The 18883-nt window shown below is 38.6% G+C and overlaps 2 protein-coding genes across 2 annotated transcripts; one reads left to right on the top strand and one right to left on the bottom strand.

The window, feature by feature from the left end:
- The first annotated feature begins 2500 nt into the window (after positions 1-2500).
- Positions 2501-5630, top strand: LOC129358315 (acidic mammalian chitinase-like). The gene is made up of 12 exons (XM_055027278.1): positions 2501-2531; positions 2642-2704; positions 2803-2829; positions 2932-3136; positions 3277-3333; positions 3496-3661; positions 3774-3898; positions 3969-4092; positions 4354-4536; positions 4650-4766; positions 4844-4976; positions 5123-5630. The coding sequence occupies exons 2-12, from the start codon at positions 2680-2682 to the stop codon at positions 5368-5370; spliced, it is 1410 nt and encodes a 469-aa protein (XP_054883253.1). The 5' UTR covers positions 2501-2531; positions 2642-2679; the 3' UTR covers positions 5371-5630.
- A 3752-nt stretch (positions 5631-9382) lies between these two features.
- arfrp1 (ADP-ribosylation factor related protein 1) lies at positions 9383-13701 on the bottom strand. The gene is made up of 7 exons (XM_055027522.1): positions 13036-13701; positions 12445-12532; positions 12204-12286; positions 11430-11511; positions 11260-11330; positions 10264-10364; positions 9383-9759 (listed from the first exon to the last, which is right to left on the bottom strand). The coding sequence occupies exons 1-7, from the start codon at positions 13126-13128 to the stop codon at positions 9672-9674; spliced, it is 606 nt and encodes a 201-aa protein (XP_054883497.1). The 5' UTR covers positions 13129-13701; the 3' UTR covers positions 9383-9671.
- Positions 13702-18883: the final 5182 nt, after the last annotated feature.

Raw genomic sequence — 18883 nt, 5'->3', positions numbered from 1 at the left:
TAGTTCAAAGGAATCGCTGAAATTTGTTTCATAACTTGTCCTTTGCTTTTTCTGTAGTTTTTACTGGCAAAACTTCACATTTATCTTGACTGAGCCTTTACTACATATATTAGAAAGTTTTTCCTATATTAAGGAATACATAGCAAAAACATGTATTATATGCAACTTGAAAAGAAGACCACCACTTGCTCTACAGAATCTTTAAATATTAGAAAGTTCAAAGATCAAAATACTTTTCTTTTCCGACTTTATTTTGTCCAAACATGCGGTCGTGTCTAAATCACATTAAAGTGATGCGAAATGTGTAGTTTTGTGCAAACGTTTGTAAACCCACTGACCCGTATCAATGCTGTGCAAAATATTTTGCATAGAATTGGATCCCCTAACAACATTTTCAAGCGGTTGTTCCTGCGTGTTCGTCCAGGAAGAATGAATGCTGCAAGTCAAAGACACGACGCTATTTGCTCAGTTTCTTTACACGGAAACATTTTAATCTGCTTTGAATAATTAACTGAGCATAGTGTACTGTTTGATAACCAGGGTCAAATGGAATGTATGTGTGACTGAATTGAAATGATTTCTCTGTAAAGCACCTTGAGATGACATTTGTTGTGAATTACTGCAATAGAAATGAACTGAATTGAATTGACTGATGTCTCAGGTTATGCTGGAGAGACGCTCAGTTAGCCTTTGTGTTTGCTTGTCAGTGTGTAACTTCAATAATGCAACCAAGTGACCAAAACTGCTTATTCTCCAAATTTTAACAATTTGGAGAATAAGCAGTTTTGGTCACTTGGTGGCATAAACTTGATGGTTTATGCGTATTGAGTTTAGTGCTGATGCTGTCATGTCATTGCTGCAGGCCTCCTACCCCTAATAAAGATTTCAGCGGATAAACATCAAGTTTATCCTGGTGTTTATCTCCTGCACATTAGTTACATAAGTATCATTATATTTTATTGTTTAACTCTGTGTAATAATGAGAGAGATCTTAAAACACCATGGTGCATAAAATTTGAACTATAAATCTACTTCAACTAGAAGGTTGGCAGTACTCATTTAGTGCCGACATATGGGACATATTAAATGATTCATTCTTCTTCTTATTATTATTATTTAATTATTCAATTTTATGAATAATTATTCATTATTATAGTGGGCAGAGTACCCAAAACTTGTAGTTAAGGAAAAGTAGCACTACTTCAACATATTTTTACTCAACTAAAAGTAAAAAGCAGTTGTCCAAGAAAAACGTCTATTCGAGTGCTGAGTAACTGATCAAAACATCAATCAACTAATACTTAAATATCACATGATCAGATGGACCGAATTATAAAGTCAAGTGGAAGTTTTGGTATTTTAAGGAGAAAATTGATGACAATTCACAATAGTAACAAAAACAACAAAATTATGCAAAATACAAATGTTTCAAAATCGGTTTCTTTCAATAAAAAAAAAAACAACAAAAAAACTTCTGAAGCTTTAACAAAAACTGGAGATGTGTGTCTGTGTCTGGTGAATTTTTGATTCGTTTTTCATTCAGTGGGTTGAAAATCCAGAAATTTTAGTCAAGTAAGAGTAGAAATGACTCAAGTAAAGGTCAAAGTACAGCATAGTAAAAATACTCCTTGAAAATAATACTTAAGTAAATGTTATAGAGTAAATGTAATTAGTTCCTATCATAAGCATACATAAGCATATTTTTTTAAGTGGTCTTTCCACTTTAACATGCACTCAGGAAACAATTTGTCTTGCTGAAAGTATACAGAAATATGTTACATGTTAATATTCTTGTTATGCTTTGACATCTGGCATTTTATTTGTGATTTTATTATTGCTGCAAGGTGTATGCATCAAGGTCATGAGTCATTACAATCGCCAGTAATTTAACTGGCAATTATATATCAGGTTATCAAATATTGTTGAGTTTATTTGCGTCGGCTTTATATTCCCCTTATGCAACTCTGAATCTGATCTGCACAGATAGCTTCCCCGTGTGTGAATGCAAAATAGAAAAATCTCACCCTTCTGAAGTTATTCCATTGTTGTGTGTTTTTTACGTATTTAAAGTCACAGTCTCCTTCATGCAGGAAATTCATTCATGAAGCTATTAATATATAAATGTAATAGCAAATTGAAGTACATCATTATCTTTGCGTAAAGGATGTAATTTCTGCAGCTGACTGAAGTATTTTAATAACCGCATTATTATTTGTTGTCATGAGCAAGTTCTCATGACAACAGCAACAACATTGTACTGATGTACAGTGCTCAAAGGTCTTTTTGGCTGATCAATGATATGATAATATGTAATTTATTGCACAATCTCAGTAACACCTAGACCCTGACGAAGTAAATTATTGTCCATATGTAGCATTGTACCGTCTTATCTGTACTTGTTCTAATGATCATTATATTTATGGTTATAGTGAGTTGGAGGTTGGTGCAACGTTTGCTCTCTCTCTCTCTTCAGCAGTGTATAAAAGACCACAGTTTGCTGCCACTCTTTGGATTTTTGGTCTGGTCCCACGGTGAGTTGATGAGGGGAAGGACGTACGCTGACATTTAGCTGAAACTGGCTTTTTGCTGACTTTTCTGTGTTTCTCATTTTGAAACTCTCTGTTTATCTTTTCGCTTGTAGTCATCTGAAGAAGTTGCGAGAAAGAAACAAATTACAACATGGCAAAGCTCGTATTGATCGCAGGTATTGTAAAAATCATGCTTCAACAGCCATTGTGAGGTCCATCCATATTGTTGAATGTATGGTTTAATTTGTTTCCCTACTCTTTTCTTCCACCAAAGCCTTGTGTCTGGTGCTTGTCCAGCTGGGTAAGATATAATACACTTTCATCAACCGACACAATTAACATATGTAATTTTGAAGAATTGCACTTTGAGGTTACAATTTCATATTTTGTTGCTCTTTCACAGCATACACAAGCAGAATGGAGTGTTATTTCACCAACTGGTCTCAGTACAGGCCTGGGGAAGGCAAATTCCTGCCGCAAAACGTAGACCCCTATCTGTGTACCAGTCTGATCTATGCCTTCTCCATCATCAATCACGCCAACGAGCTGGTGACCTATGAATGGAACGACGACGTCCTCTACAAGGCCTTCAACGACCTGAAGTTGAAGTAAGTCAACTTAGTTAAGGTCATTATGTCACACGACAGAATATTCTACGATGAACATTTAAAGCTTAAAGCAGTTCCATTTCTATTCAACACTGCATTAAATGCTCTTCAAATACTTTGTTTTCTTTTTATGTTTCTAGGAATCCGCACCTGAAGACTCTGCTGGCTGTCGGTGGCTGGAACTTTGGCTCCACTCAGTGAGTAACTGTGCAAATCAAAATGTTGGACCAAATATGACTTCCTGATACAAGGATGACACATCTTGATTGTCTTTTAAACTCCTGAGACAAACGACCTTGATAACTATTGGCTGACTTTGTCTAAAAAGTGTCTCAGTCCTTAAAATCTGTCTCCTGCAGGTTTTCCATCATGGTGTCCACACCAGAAAACCGTCAGAAGTTCATCCAGTCTTCAATCAAATTCCTGAGGCTGCATGGATTCGATGGACTGGATCTGGACTGGGAGTACCCAGGTGCCCGTGGAAGCCCCCCTGAAGACAAGCAGAGGTTTACTCTTCTCTGCAGGGTAGGTTGAACACACACACACAAAAAGCTTTTTTTTTTTTTTTTTTTGCAAAGCTATATTTCCATGTTTTATTTTGATCTTCATCCTCACAGTTTTGTGGTGATTATTGCAGGAACTTGTTGCAGCTTATGCCGCAGAGGCTGCAGCCACAGGTAAGCCTCGGCTCATGCTGACTGCTGCAGTGCCTGCTGGGAAGGGGACCATCGATGGTGGATTCGAGATCGCTGAGGTTGCCAAGTAAGCGCTGTGTCAAGTTGTTTCTCACCGGAAGTCTGGGAGTTGTTGACTAAGGGTTTTGTTTACCTAGGGAACTGGACTTCATCAATGTCATGACCTATGACTTCCACGGAACTTGGGAGCAGTTCACTGGCCATAACAGCCCACTGTACCAAGGGTCTGAGGATGCAGGCGACCTCATCTATTTCAATACCGTAAGTATCCCTTTGCATCCTTATACCATCCTCAAACATACGTCAGGTTAACTATCCCCCAATTTGCGTTTAGGTGTAATTGGGTTCATGCAACATTATTAGTTCTGAGTGAATCTGTATTGCCCTGTGAATACAGATTCACATATGAGATATGATCTTGGCAGGGCTATCTATGCATGTGCAGATAATGAATTGATTGTTTTGGTACCAAGGTATTTTTATGTATTTATTTATTTACCTTTTGTTCAATCAAATTCTTAGGACTATGCAATGAGGTACTGGAGAGACAATGGCGCCCCATTAGAGAAGCTGAGGATGGGATTCGCAGCCTACGGTCGTACCTTCCGCCTGTCATCATCAAGCACTGGTGTTGGAGCTCCTGCTAGTGGACCCGCTTCAGCCGGACCATACACCCGTGAAGCTGGATTCTGGTCCTACTATGAAGTAAACAACTGCCTTTGGATACTTATTATATGTATCATTTTAGTAGTATTTGACAGACAATGGCCTATAAAGAAAATAGTTCAATATTCCTGACAATATTTTATATTCTTTAGATCTGCAACTTCTTGAAGGACACCACCATCCAGTGGATCGATGACCAGAAAGTTCCATATGCAACTAAAAACAATGAGTGGGTGGGATTTGACAACAAGGAAAGCTACAGGACCAAGGTACATAGACGTTCTCCACCGAACACCTACTGTGTGTGAAGCAATTCCAACAGCATCTCTTATTTGTGGTCAAACAGGTCAACTACCTGCAGGAGAATAAGTTTGGTGGAGCCTTTGTTTGGGCCCTTGATTTGGATGACTTTTCTGGAAACTTCTGTGGAGAAGGGAGACACCCTCTCTTGTCTCATCTGCGCAGTCTTCTCAACATCGGTAAGGCATGGCGGCATTCAACCTCAGTCTACACTAGAAAGAGACAATGTCTTCATTAATACTATTCAGTGTTTATTTACTATAAAAGGGAAATACAAATTTATGAGTGGTATTTGAGTAGTAATACTATAATTCTGCCTTTACAGAGCTTCCACCAATGCCCTCAACCACCACCCCCAAGCCTGGCGCTAGCACCACGTCTCCAACCACCACCACCACCACCACCACACATGCTCCGGGATCTGGCTTCTGCAACGGCAAGGCTGACGGTCTCTATGCCCACCCCGACGACAGGACCAAGTTCTACATGTGCGCTGGAGGCACCACGTACGAGCGCGTCTGTGGAACCGGATCCGTCTTCGATGCTGGCTGCAAGTGCTGCGTTTGGCCTTGAGCTTTCAGTGGTAGCGATGTAAAATGTAGCTCAAACCAACAATCAAAAAGACTGCAAATCTCTTCTTTCATCTATTGTTTGTAAAAACATGTACTTGGCTGTATTATAACTTGATGAAAAAAAATGTAGTTTTGGAAAAATATGGCAAAAAATAAAATTCGTCAACGAACAGCAAACAGAACCTACATCTGTACCCTTGACTACATTATTGAGAGCTGTCAAAAATACATCTTATTGGAAATAAAGTAATAAAAACATTATTTTAGTGTAATTTCATTGTGAATAAAGGAGACGAGATCATGTAAAGACCACTTTTACATTTGCAAAAGAAAGCCTCAGACCTCCATCTTAAGGAACAAATATAATGCATCAACATTTCTTAATATCAGGGAAGTTAAAGTAAGGGCACCAATAGGTCTTCCAAACTGCAGATAGCCAATCCCATCCAGGTCCGCTTAAAGGACAATAAAAATCTAAATTTCAGAGCAGCCATCACAACATCTCAATCTCTGTTGTACTGAAAATTTGGGAGCAGATCTATGAAGGTGAGTTCTGTGTGCTTAAACTTGAGTTCACAGACGGTTGTAGTCATGCACTGGAGCACATTATATTTTTTACTGGAACACATTTATCACGACAAAGATCCCAATTTAAACTGATTTAAGCAGGAGCTCAGAGGTTCCTCCTCCCTCATGGTGCCACCAAATGGTGCAGAGAAAATTTAGTTTTGGGAAAATACAAATACATGTTCACAAGCATGCAGTCCACAACAGGTATGTTGTGTTGAGGTACTTTTTTGTAAATGCTGATTTACAAAAAAGTAAATCAGCATTTTTGGCTGATTGGAGTTCAGAAAAAATGTTCTCCAAAGCTTTGACCTGATATTTCAGAATATGCAGAATGAAGTTTTGATGCAAGACTAAAAAAAAATATTATCACACAGTTTGTTGGGGCCCAATTCTTTTCACATGCAAAGTTTCTTCCCAGCAGAGGCGCATCTAAAAGTTGCAGGACATGGGCCCTTCAGCACTGGAGTCTGACACCTGCGAGTTAAGCTGTTTACAAGAAGGATCAGAACCGAGTGCAGTCACTGAGGAAGCATTGGTCCCTCAGTGCAAGATGCTGCATATCTTCTGTAAGTCTGTTATGGAGAGTTGCTCAATATCGTCGTCACTTGCGTTAGCAGCATCAGAGTTCAAAATGTTGAAGAAGCTCATTGAGAAGCGCTGTCTCTTTGTTTCTATGGAGACTGTGCTGGAACCTCTGGGGATTATCAGGCCGTAAACTTTGCACATTCATTTTAATTTATGAAAATGCGAGTCAGCTGAATTTCTCTCCTGCCATCTTATTAGAAGAGGGCAAGTACTCTTCTAATAACTCAAAAACAAGGAGCAGCTCTGGGCAGTAAAAGGGCAATGCTTTGAAAATCAGACTTTTTTCACACAATATGAATCCAGATCATCTGAATGTAGTGCACTGTTGATATAGCTGCTACGTGTCCCGAATAGATACCCCAGCAGACAAACATCAGGTTTACCTGGTAGATAGTTCTTTATCAATTAAGATCATCTGGAAACTGTTCTGAACAATATGAACTGAGAGAACTGTTCTCTCTGCACACATGGCCGTGTGTGGAAGTCAGAACAGATAAGACATAACACATTTACGAATGCCTTATCTGCCGAGTTCCTGGTCCTGTCAGGTCTGACCCGGCTGACTACTTTCGTCTGAGACTCTGGGTCTCAGCTGATTTTTCACATGCAGCACGTCTGTCCCCTCGTCCCCCTGCAGCCCTGAGCATCCTCTCCGTACGACTGGGCTCCAACAGCAGAGTGTCTCCAGTCAGATGCCTATCCAGAAACGCTGCAGTACTGACTGCTATTGGAGACTCTTCCTGCCCTTCCAGCTATCATCTACAGAGGTTATAAACATAAGTTTCTAATCTCTTGTAACTATTTTGTTCCCTTTGATGTTAATAATCTTGTGTTAAATTTATTGAAATCAAATGACTTGAGGAAATAAAATGGGGTAGGGAGAGATGTAGGAAGATTTTAATTTTTTTAAAATGTAAGAGTTATTTCATTTTTGACAAACAAAACTACATTTTCATCCTTAAACCAGTCAAGTGAATTGCTTTAATTTTTTTAAATAAAAGATTCCCATTGTTTCCTCATAGAACAAAATGTACTCAAAATGGTCACAAAGCAATGACACTCTTTCAGTTGTTTATTTCCTTCAACTAACTTTCATAATCACCATTAAATCAGCATACAAGATTACTTCAGTCTCTCAGGCTCATTATAATCTGTTTTCTGTGTGATCCTGGACAGATCTCACCTCCTTATACCAGTTTTCACAACAACACCTTAAAGTAAGACAGTGATAGCAAGAAAAAAAAGGAAAGAAGACTTTTGACTAAGTCTATCTAGGTCTTTCCTGGAATTATTCATTATATTTCAAGTAGCAAGAGATACTGAGAGTCTTTATTTGGTTTCAAAGATCCACCCCTCTTGTCATCTCTAAGCCCTGCCTGTTTTTAATCCATCCCTCCCATCGCTCAGCCAAATGCGCCCTGTGGTGGCAGCCATCTTCTCTGGAGTAGTGAGCTGCAGAGTGAGGTACTTTTAGTGGTGACAAGCAGCAGTTAACAGCTGAGAGGAAGAGGTTGGAACAGCTAATGAGGAAGGCCATCTGACCCAGGACGCTTCCTCCACCTATTGCAGGTAGCCGAGAGACAAATGGGCGATAAAATCTAACATCGCCGATGGACGATGTTAGATCGGACTGAACCACAGAGCTCCTTCAGTCCGCTTTCTTTACAAGTGTGCGGAAAACTTATATTACACTCATGTGAAAAAACAAACGCACACAATTTCAGTCATGGTGTTTCCATAAAAAAAAAAACGCAATTAAAAATCTGCACCATGATCCTCCTACCTCTTCCGGTTGTTGTCGTCTTCGTCTTTTTTGCCTGTCGCAAAATCATTTGTTGATCACATTACTGCCTCTGATACGACAAAAAGTTGTTTCCATTTTTGTTTTGTGAAATACACTAATTTTATCTCATCGTAGTGTTAAACCTTCTTTTTTTATTGAAAATGTGTGTTTTTTTTAAAAACTGGTGTTTCCTCTAAGCCAATTTATTTTCCTCATAAGGTGAACAGAAAAGCAGCTGGTTACATGTGAACGTTTTTAAATGATCTCAGAGGATCTGACTGTTTTTATCATGCTGTACATCTCATCTTAGTTTACATCGTTATCATTAATTATGTGTATCTGATTGCTTCCATCTGCCCCACCAAGGCACAATAAAGGATATTTCTGATGTATATTTTATGCATTGCAGACTTTAGATAAATAAGAGCACAGTCGGATTTGTTTCTGTTTTTTTCATCTCAGCTCTAAAGAATTCAGAGAACTTTTTTTTTCCTTTTGCTGTGGGAACCCCTAAACAACTTTTTTTTTTTTTTTACCATGCACCACTACAGTTGGAAGGCATGGCTCCACTGATGTACACCATTCTTCACATTTATCTTTATTACTGATGTGAATATACATATTGTTTTCTTCTTTCTCCCTGTAGGGGTCAGTGTCCTTCTGCTGCGGGTCTAATCTGAAATTATTCTGCAGCCAGTTCCCTCAGCTGAACCGCTTCCCTTTACGTTATTACACACATGTGGTCTTTCAACCACTTGTCCCTCCCCCCCATCTTAATTTGTTGCACAACTTCACATAAAAAGACAAACACATTTCATTGTATAAATGAATACACAGTAGGTAACCTCTTAAGCAGGCCACTCTGCTTACATGCAGCAGAGCACGAACAAAGAGAACTTCCTTTAAGAAAAAGTAGTTAAATAAAAAGAATGTTTGAACCCTCATTTTTTTACCCTCAAATATCTTGTGCCATTTTTGGACGTAACAAATGTTAAATGTTGAACTTAACGCTTCATGGCCAGACATGCCGAAACCTGTAAATATAGGAAAAATGAATTTTAAGACCAGACTAAAGTAATGAAAACTTGATGTATTTATGAGAGACGTGACGCAGCAATGTTTTCTTGCCGTCAGTGAGGCTCAGCTGACTGTGCAGTCCGATACTGATCTCTAGAAAACGCATCACTCCAAGTTCACAGTGGAAAAATCAACCTGTACAGTCACACCGTAACAAGAGTCCAAAGAGAAAAATTTCCAACTAGTGTAAAACTAGAAAACCAGAATGTCATCAACTCCAGGGGTCGCATGGAATGTCCTTGTCAAAAGTTCTGCCAATGTCCAGAATATGTGGGCTCAGCCATGTTTTAGGTGATGTCCTTCTGCCTGGGCGGCCGGTGAATATTCCTCACCACACACTTCACCATCCACTGAATGCCTTCGTTCACTCCGTCCCTGCAGCACAACCAGGGAAGAATCAGCAACAGCTGGATTTTTTTCTCACAAAGTCTCTCAAACAAATGTTGAACTGAATCTTCTGAATCTGAAAGATGTTGATAAATGTCTCTGACATTTTCTACCTCTTATTACACTGGCACTTGGAATTTCCAAAATTATTTCTAACTACCTAAAACAAGAGAAGTTTCACCTGGTATAACTGAAGACAGTGAGAAAAAACTAAACAGGAGTTTTTTTATTCAGTGTATGTGAAATGATCTAAAGCATTCTCTTAAAAACAATTCTATGTTGTTCATGTTTGTGGTGAAATGAGTGATTTCTTTTAGGCAGTGACCACGTTTAAATGTAAGGATGCCAACAGCCCAAACATTAAATACATGCAAAGTGTGCATCCAACAAGCCACGAATATCAACCTGCCCGCATTTATTAAGTGCCAAAAACACAAACAACTCTTTATACTGATGCTGAAACACAGCGCTGCAGCCAAGAAGTATTCATACCCTGTGAGGGCAGTGCAGGGCTGCACTAAGCAGTCTCTTTTGCCGATCTTTGGTGCCGAATCACTGAAGGCTGTTTTGATGTCTGGCACCGACAAACAACTCTGAGAAGAGAAAAACACACAACGCAACCGTCAAAAGCAACACGAGCGCAAAGTATGACGCTCACAAACTCATTCCTGGTTTGTCAAACACTGTAGATATTTTATTTGGCATTTTTGACAAGTCAAAATGTACAAAGAGAAAAAAGAAAAATCAATTTTCACTAAAGCCATATATCATAAGATTATCATTCTGAATAAAAAAAGGTCAGAAACCGGCAGACCCAGAGGAAAAGAAGATTAATTTCTGCTTTTGTAACATTCCTGGCATCTCTATGTAAAGTCAGAGTTTAAAAAGTTGGTTTTGTTCCCTTTTTGTTCTTCTGAGTCAAAATCACCACCTGTTCTGAACTGAGTGCGACTTTTTCAGTAGCTTCATCATTTCTTTTACAAATATCAGCAAATCTCTGTCTATATTCTGCTAATGTCCCAAAAAAATAATTTACAATTGCAGTGTTTCCATTAAATAAGATATGAATACATGAACGAGCTTGTTCACACGGCAAGTCGTTAAAACTCATGGCAGTGACGGATGGAAACAGTTATATGAGATATATTCAGAATTCAGCGACAGCTGAAAAATGTGGGTTTTATTCAAAATTGCTGTGTTTCCTTTAAGCCAATTTGAACAGATTGCAGTTTTCTCACAGAGTGTCTCGAAGCGATCGGGCCTTTAAAAGACCGGATTGCGATTTGACCGATACCGAATTTGTTCTCTGAAAAGTACTTAAATATATCGACCAGTGCTGCTGTTTGATATTTCCAAAATTACATTAGGGTTGTAATTTTGCAGATTTTCACATTATATGGGATCAAACCGCAGCGATCTTTGTGAATTTGCCCCTCGTCTCTGTGTGAATATGAAGATGAATGGATAAGTAATGGAGGGTCACTGTACCGGTACATCCTGCTTGTTGGCAAGAATGAGGAGCGGAACGCCTTCCAATGCCTCGCTGCAGATCATTTTCTCTGGAAAACAATCCCGATACAATTCATGTGGGTCGAAAACACACATTTATCTTTTCACTACAATAAAGTCACCTGGCATAAAATCAAAATATAACTTACCAAAGGCTTCCTTTGACTCTGAAAGGCGGTCTTCATCAGTTGAATCAATCACATAGATGACTCCGTGTGACTCTGCATAGTACTAGAGCATGAAAGAAAAGTTAGTTTTTCCAGCAACAGAATGTTTTACAGACGGTTCTGGAGGTCGCACTGGACGAGCAAAATTTGACAACAGTTTAAAAAATTCAAACATTTTTTTCCCCCTGAATTATTCAACCTAAGCATTTACTGCAGCTGTACATTAGAAATGTATTTTGGACCAAAGTTTTTAAACGTATTTCCAGACACACCTTGAAAGTCAGCCTCTGCTTGTGTCATTGTTAGTCTAGTCGATATGGACTTAGAGCTTTATCGCAATATATTGGGGTACTAATAATCTGATAACAATCAGGATTATGATAAAAAAACAAAACAAAAAAACCTAGTATTTAAATTTTAGGCATTTTTATGAATGTGGTTGCATTGCACCGCATTCATAGTGCCACAAACACAGATACAGTTCTTGAAAAACATTCCCATTTGAAATAAGCTATTTAAAGAAAGTAACTGCATTTAATCTTGCTTTCAAATTTACTGATACTTATTGATGCTCTCATGGAACAAACAGCGCAGGAAATGGTAAAAATACCATTCCCAACAATATTGTCAGTTTTGATTTTTTTTTTACTGTAATTTCTTGTGACAACGATAAATCAAAGTTCTTATTTTTCACAATACGTTAATACCAAACCCCAACAGAGAATTCATACTGCTGGTGCTTCATTTGTAGCATACTTTGTCCCAGAGAGACTGCAGCTCCTCCTGACCTCCCAGATCCCAGAACATGAGGCGAGCCTTGCCGACGTCGATGGTACCGACTGCGAAGAGAAGAGAAAGATCCGTGACAAATGCTCCGACACATCGGAAAAATTTCAAGCAGCTTCTGTTTGTGACTCCAGACGTCTGAACCACAGGCACAAGTATCTGAATTAGGACAAACAGAAGCCTTGGAAACATGATTTGAATATCAACTTACTGTTTAACCCAACTGTTGTTGTGACTTTGGACAGATTCATCCCCTTGTAGTTTTTACTGAACTTAGTCTTGGTCTGTTCCAGAAAGGTCTGCAGAGAGAAAGAGAGAGAGAGAAAGAGAGAGAGAGACAGAGACAGAGAGAAAGAGACAGAGAGAGAGCAACATTGGGTTATTTGGATCAAAGCGGACATACAAGCTGCAACTTTTCAGCAGATCCGACAGGTTTCTCACCAAACTAGATTTTGATCCTTATCTAATCAGAACAATGCTGAAGATGTGTATAAAATAACTGCTACGAAAGTTGACAAACAGTTGGTGTTGGTTGGTGAAGAGGATGGTAAACAAGTGGCTTCTTGTGGTTACCAGGTCTCCAAAACACCTAGATGCTCTCCGTATAGCAACCAGCTCATGTTGCTGAAAACCCTTTATTATTCATCTACTACGTACAGTGGAGGATGTGTGATGCTGTGAGTTTGTATACATTGCTAGGGACATGGAACCTGCTGTCACTGATTGTTAAACCAAATAGATTTTTCTCTTGACAACAACAGAGGAGGAAAAACGAGAAGTAAACCAACAAAAGAGAACATACCGTCTTTCCTGCATTATCCAGCCCCAGGATCAACACGCAGTATTCGTCCTTCTGAAACATGTACTTGTATAATCCAGACAGCAGAGTGTACATTTTGGATCAGCTGAAAGAAGAACTGACGCGCGACTCCTGCTAACTCCTGCTGTTAGCTTGGTTTAGCTAAGTACCCGTCAGTCTGTCACGGCAAACGCGTTTCACTTAGACGTCATTATGTACAGAAAACAGCTCGCTGTGCTAAAACAGCCCGATAACCGTGAACGCGTCTAACAAATATTGGGAAACAAATACGTTACACGACGACAAGTATCTTCTTCTTTTTTTTCTTCACCGTCTTTTTCCTTCTTTTTGTTGACAGTGCAAGAGCCGAAATGTGAATTGTCGCCACCTGCTGGTCTGGAGTGAGAAAAAAAGAGAAAAAAAACCCGATTCTTTTTATACACTTGATTTGTAAATATTGTAACTATAAGAAAAAAATATACATAAATGAATAAATAAAATGTATTTGACTGAACACACTTAGCGAGACCTTCCACTATAAAACGTACAAACTTCTAATAAAACCCTTATTTACAATAAAACATTCTGAAATTGCCCACATGTATAACAACTCCTGGACTACAAATGCACTTATTGAATTACTAATTAGACAAATAAATTTTACAAGTGACTGTATAATCATACATTAACTTGGCCTCCACGTTTTGTTTTATTGTAACGCATATTTTGCATTTCAATAAATCGTGTTACATGAGCTATGTGGCTGATTGCAATAACAACACAACTCAGTTTCATACCTGCATCATTTATAATATAACTTGTTCAGTCCAGTATGTTCCACAGTAAGTCAAGTAATTTCATTACTTTCTCTTTCCTTTTCCCAGCTCATTCACCAACCAATGAAATGTTGAGGATTTAAACGTACCTTCCTTTATCATCACTGTCCCATTACTCTTGCCAAAACTAACAAGTACAGTGCCTATAGGAAGTATTCACCCCCTTAAAAGTTTTGCCCTTTTTGTTTCTTTTACAAATCAATGATCAACAACAATCCTTTTCTGACAATTAACTGCACAAAAGCCCCCATTTAATAGCAAATTAAAACTGACTTCAAGAAAATAACGACAATTAAGTAAAAATATACATGATAAAAAAAAAAGTGATCATGGGAACATTCACCCGTTGCACATTCCAACCAAAGCGTGGCAAACAAAAGGCAATTCAATCGAGTTGCTTAAAATAGGTGGGAAAACTTAAGTTACAATTTTCAAGGTTCATCAGATTCACTTTCTTAAGAACATGACCGCGATGCGATCAAACAGGCATCCTGAACACCTGATCGTATTCCACCCTGATTGTTGTAGGGGCTGCTTGCACTTTAAATGAGAATAAAAATCACTAAACGCATGAAAACGTTTGTGGCATGAAAAGGCAGGTGTAATCCTGAAGGACTGTGAGGTTGCTGCTCTGCTCAACATCTTGACACGTTTGTCAGATTTTAAATGAAAATCCATAAATGACACCAAGATGTGCAACTTCTGAGACACGAATTTGTCCACTAATCTTTACATAGAGTAATCCCTGACACTAATTAATACACCCTATGAAAAAGGAGAAAAATGACATTTATGTTTAGATTCATTGTGAGACATGACAGAGACAGCAGTAATGAAGCAGATTTGACTGTAAACCCACCACCTACATAAACAATATCATCAGTATTGATCTGGAAACCTGCATCAGGTTTACACAAAGGTGGTAAATCCTTTATTTAAAAACGTAAACGAAGCAGATGTTGTTGTCTGTGGCCATTAGGTGTCAGCACAAAGCTATGGTACGATATGACAGGAATGTTTGCAGAGCTTCAGAGATATGTAATCTGCCATGAAGTGAAATGCAGTCTCCTTGGAGTAATCAAGACTGTTGGAGTTAAAAAAAAAACAAAACAAAAAAACAACTAAAATCTTTCTAAAGAGGGCAGCAAATCATTTTAAAAAGGCTGAACATCTGTGGTGCATGACAGCACTGACACAGACTGATAGATGCCTCAGTGAGCATTCTGACGGCTCTGAGCCTCAGGCACAGACAATCCGTCCCAACACCCTGAGCAGCAGCATGGGTCAGGTTCAACACGAGGCAAAGAGATGCAGATGTGGAGTTCACAGTTGGGAAGGCACAGAGACAGCGCTGAATCCGGTTGAAACCTGCATCAGAACCAAGCATTTCAATTTTGTTTGGCAAAATGTGAATGAATGCACTGAATGGTTAACTTTCTGTCTGTGTCTCAGTGAATTGAACAAAGAAAGAGTACTTGCACAAGCAAAAACCTGACCTCTGACCCCGAAGGCAGCACATCATGGTTTGATTCTTCTGCATCTTGACAATTGCTTCAGTCATAGTCGTTTCCAGGATTCTGAAATGCAGGTAAAATACCTGCTGGCTTGTAATTGTGTTTGGATCACAGCTCCATATTTGAAAATGCCTTTTTTGACCTGCAGTAAATTACACCCACTGATAATAGACAAATTATTTAAGGTGAGTAAGTGACAATGACAATAACTTTGATTTGATTCGTGAATTGTGATGTGCTTACAATTCACAACACATTGCTTGCTTGTGTCTAAACCCAGAAACACATAAATGATTTTTTAAAATCCAATTTTACCCACAATTTCTAGCTGAGGAAAGTGGACAGCAGCTGCTAAACACCAAAAGAAAAACAGAAACTGAGACATGACAACAGCCATGTGATTTATTTTTGTCCCTTAAAAATGTTATCTGTGATGCAACAAACATAAACACAGAACAGCAGCGGGCAAAATACACAAAACATTTTGCTGGCATAATAAACGAACGTAAAGAAATGCTGGAAGACAGACAAAAACGGTTCCAGTATTAACCGAAGGCAACTATAAAGAAATCTGCGTTTAGACATGTTTTAAAAGAACTCAGCATTTCAATATTCCTGTTTTCTGGAAGTTTGTTCCAGATTAGTTGAGTCTGAAAACTGAAAAGCTGCTAACACTTAGTTTATCTTTAGCTGCTCTGGCACATTCATGCATTGATTTCCTTCAGTTTATCAACTCAAAACTTGAATGGGCTCATCAACACCTAGTGACCTGGTGACATTAACGCCTGCTAACTAGAGTTGCACATCATCTGCATAACTCTGTAACTTATCTTGCGATTTGTCTAATCTGAGCCAGCATTCTGGTGAGCTGACGTCTCCACTGACGCTGGAACCAGGAGGAAACAGCTGCATTTGCAGATGATTGCCGTTTTGACTGTAGATTCGTAACCCCGGCCGTTGGTCTGCAAGTGAAATTGCTTCCTGACTGGAGCCTTCAGCTCGCCACTACGTCTTCAGTTCTGTGCGCCTTGGAAGTTGGTGAAGTTGTGATAGAAACTTTTGAGGTTCCTGCAACCCACGAACACCAGGAGTTGATGAGCTGCCTCACAGCCGGCTGGAAGGCTTAGAAACAAACATAATGAGTTGAAGGAATGAGCAACTGTTTTGACAGCTTCCTGGTCATTCAGAAATGTTGCACTTAGTGTACACGACTCCATCCCTGCCCAGGTTCTGGAATCGAAGAACCGTTGTAAATTAGAGTCCAAATGAAAACACAGGAGTCTTTTTCTAGTCCCGGGCATTTATATTTTAGTAGAACTTCACAGTAAAATAGTCACAGTGCTGCATTGTCAGCAAGCAGTTTCATTGCTTGCTGACAATGCAACATACTAGGTATGGATGTATTTGGGGGTGTTTAGTTCTGATTGCACAGAGCACTTCCAACATTTCTTGTTTTTCGCACAGTTAGCATGAAGGGCAGAAATTCCCAAAGCACTTCGGTGTTCAGAATCTAAACATAACTTCCCCATCTTAAAATCATAACTCTTTTCTTACTTGGATTTTTTAAATGCCTACAAATGTTTGCGGAAAGTTTCCCCCTTCAGTAATAATTCCGGTGTTCCACAGAAATGTTGTGTGGTGGAAGAAGTGATTAAATGGATTGTCTGTCGTCTCCAAGGCACTCGAGTTTCTTGGCATTAGAGAGAGTAAAAACCAGCCGGGCTGCAATCTGCCAGCGGCGGTGGAAACTGGGCATAATTGCTGTTATGAAAGTTTCAGCACAAGAGGAGTTTCACTGGCTGTTACTGACGTAAGACAATGCAAAGGGCAAAAAGGAGAAAATAGACCCAATTATCCACACAACATATGCTTCACTGTACCGTCAGTGGCACCGCCACATAAAACCACAGTCTTTTCTGACTTCTCAGTTTACTGAACTTCTTATTCAGTCGCAGTATTGTCAAGGTTTCAATGCCTTTGACATAACAACAGGAACAGTGGATTCTTCCCACACGCAATTCTTATTTATGTAAACCACAAAACATCAGTTTGCCCAGGAGTTTAAGCTTGATTCAATTGCTTTTATATAATCAACAAATCTGGAACCACTTTCAGTAACTTTGTGATTAGAAACTACACCGGATATATTTTAAGGTTAATTGAACATAACTTGATCTCATTTGCCACAAACCACAAAACTGCCTCTTTACTGGTTTCAGACATAAACAGCCACCAGATCCTTTCAAACTGATTTATTTACCTACAGACTCATTGATGTTTAGCATGTTGGGTGTTCTAGAGCAAAAACTCTTACTGACATATAAATCCAACAATTCTGATGTATTCCGTTGCTGTCTTGAAAGCATTGTATCGCTTTACATCAAAGGTACAATTCTTCTTCATTTTTCGCTTCAGGATGCAAGAAAAATATCAGAAATTATTGTGTATAAACGTTCCCAAAAGTTGACAGTATGTATAATTAAAATGTTATATATTCTTGATATTTACTCTCCTCAACAACATAGAAATATTAGTTTCAGAAAGTCTCTGCTTTCTGAAACTTGTCCATATCTATAAAATTGCACCTGGTATTCAGCTTTGTGCTAATTTTCTGTGATCTCTTAATTATTCAGCAGTAGGAAACCAAACAGTGTGGCATCATTTGCGGTCTGAAGTTCTGCAACGTGCGGTTCAGTAAAAGTTGCTGCATAGCAAAAACTGCAAAGTTATGAAGCTGTTCAGACAAACTGGTATGAACTTCATTCCAACTAATGAAAGCACTCAAAGTGAATTTTTGAAGTGCTGAGCTGAGCAGTTGATGTCTCACTCATTGGTGCATGTCTGACTGAGTTTGACGAGCTGGACAGAGGAAGCCTGAAAGTCAGTTCAACTTTGCAAATTATGATTTAAGTGAATAAATGTTTTCTCTTACACTGCAAAAATCTTTGTTTTTGATCTTGTCTCTAGTGCAAATATTTTAGTACACTTGAAATAAGAGAAAACTAAGTTCTAATTAACTTCCCAGCAAGATAAGGGAGCTTGTTTTATGTCAATGATTGCTTAATATTAATTAAAATGTTCTATTTCCATTGGCAGATTATTTCACTAAAAGCATTGGGACAATATCTTGTTACAAGACAAATAATCTGCTAAAGGAACAGGCCGTTTTTCATAAACATTAAGAAATAATTAACTTAAAACAAACTCATTTTTCTTGCTGGAATGTTATTTGTAAAGTAGTTTTGTCTTATTTCAAGTGTATTAAAGGGTTTGCACAAAAAACCAAAACTACTAAGATTTTGTGTTTTTGCAGTGGAACAACAGTTCGTGTCGGTCGTACTAAATATGGCTACAATGTTTAAACTACATTCACTTCATAGTATTTCTAATCATTGATTAAAATTGACATTTGTTCCCCAGTGGGTCTTTCTTGAGTATGGATGCAGACACCACAAGGATAAGTGTGTTGCATAAATGGATGGATGGACTGATGCAGAAAAC

Source organism: Poeciliopsis prolifica, unplaced genomic scaffold (assembly GCF_027474105.1).
Source record: "Poeciliopsis prolifica strain line A6 unplaced genomic scaffold, Auburn_PproV2 SCAFFOLD003, whole genome shotgun sequence".
In the NCBI taxonomy this organism is placed as follows: domain Eukaryota; kingdom Metazoa; phylum Chordata; class Actinopteri; order Cyprinodontiformes; family Poeciliidae; genus Poeciliopsis; species Poeciliopsis prolifica.
Note: the sequence above shows the minus strand (reverse complement) of the source record. Positions and strands in the feature narration are given on the sequence as shown.

Coding starts and splice junctions, on each gene's coding strand:
- arfrp1 (XM_055027522.1), bottom strand. CDS start 13,128: ATGTACACTCTGCTGTCTGGATTATACAAGTACATGTTTCAGAAGGAC. Junction 12,287..12,444: donor AACAACAGTTGGGTTAAACA/GTAAGTTGATAT, acceptor TTCTCTTCGCAG/TCGGTACCATCGACGTCGGC. Junction 9,760..10,263: donor CCCTGCACTGCCCTCACAGG/GTATGAATACTT, acceptor GTTGTGCTGCAG/GGACGGAGTGAACGAAGGCA.
- LOC129358315 (XM_055027278.1), top strand. CDS start 2,680: ATGGCAAAGCTCGTATTGATCGCAG. Junction 2,705..2,802: donor AAAGCTCGTATTGATCGCAG/GTATTGTAAAAA, acceptor CTTCCACCAAAG/CCTTGTGTCTGGTGCTTGTC. Junction 4,767..4,843: donor AGGAAAGCTACAGGACCAAG/GTACATAGACGT, acceptor GTGGTCAAACAG/GTCAACTACCTGCAGGAGAA.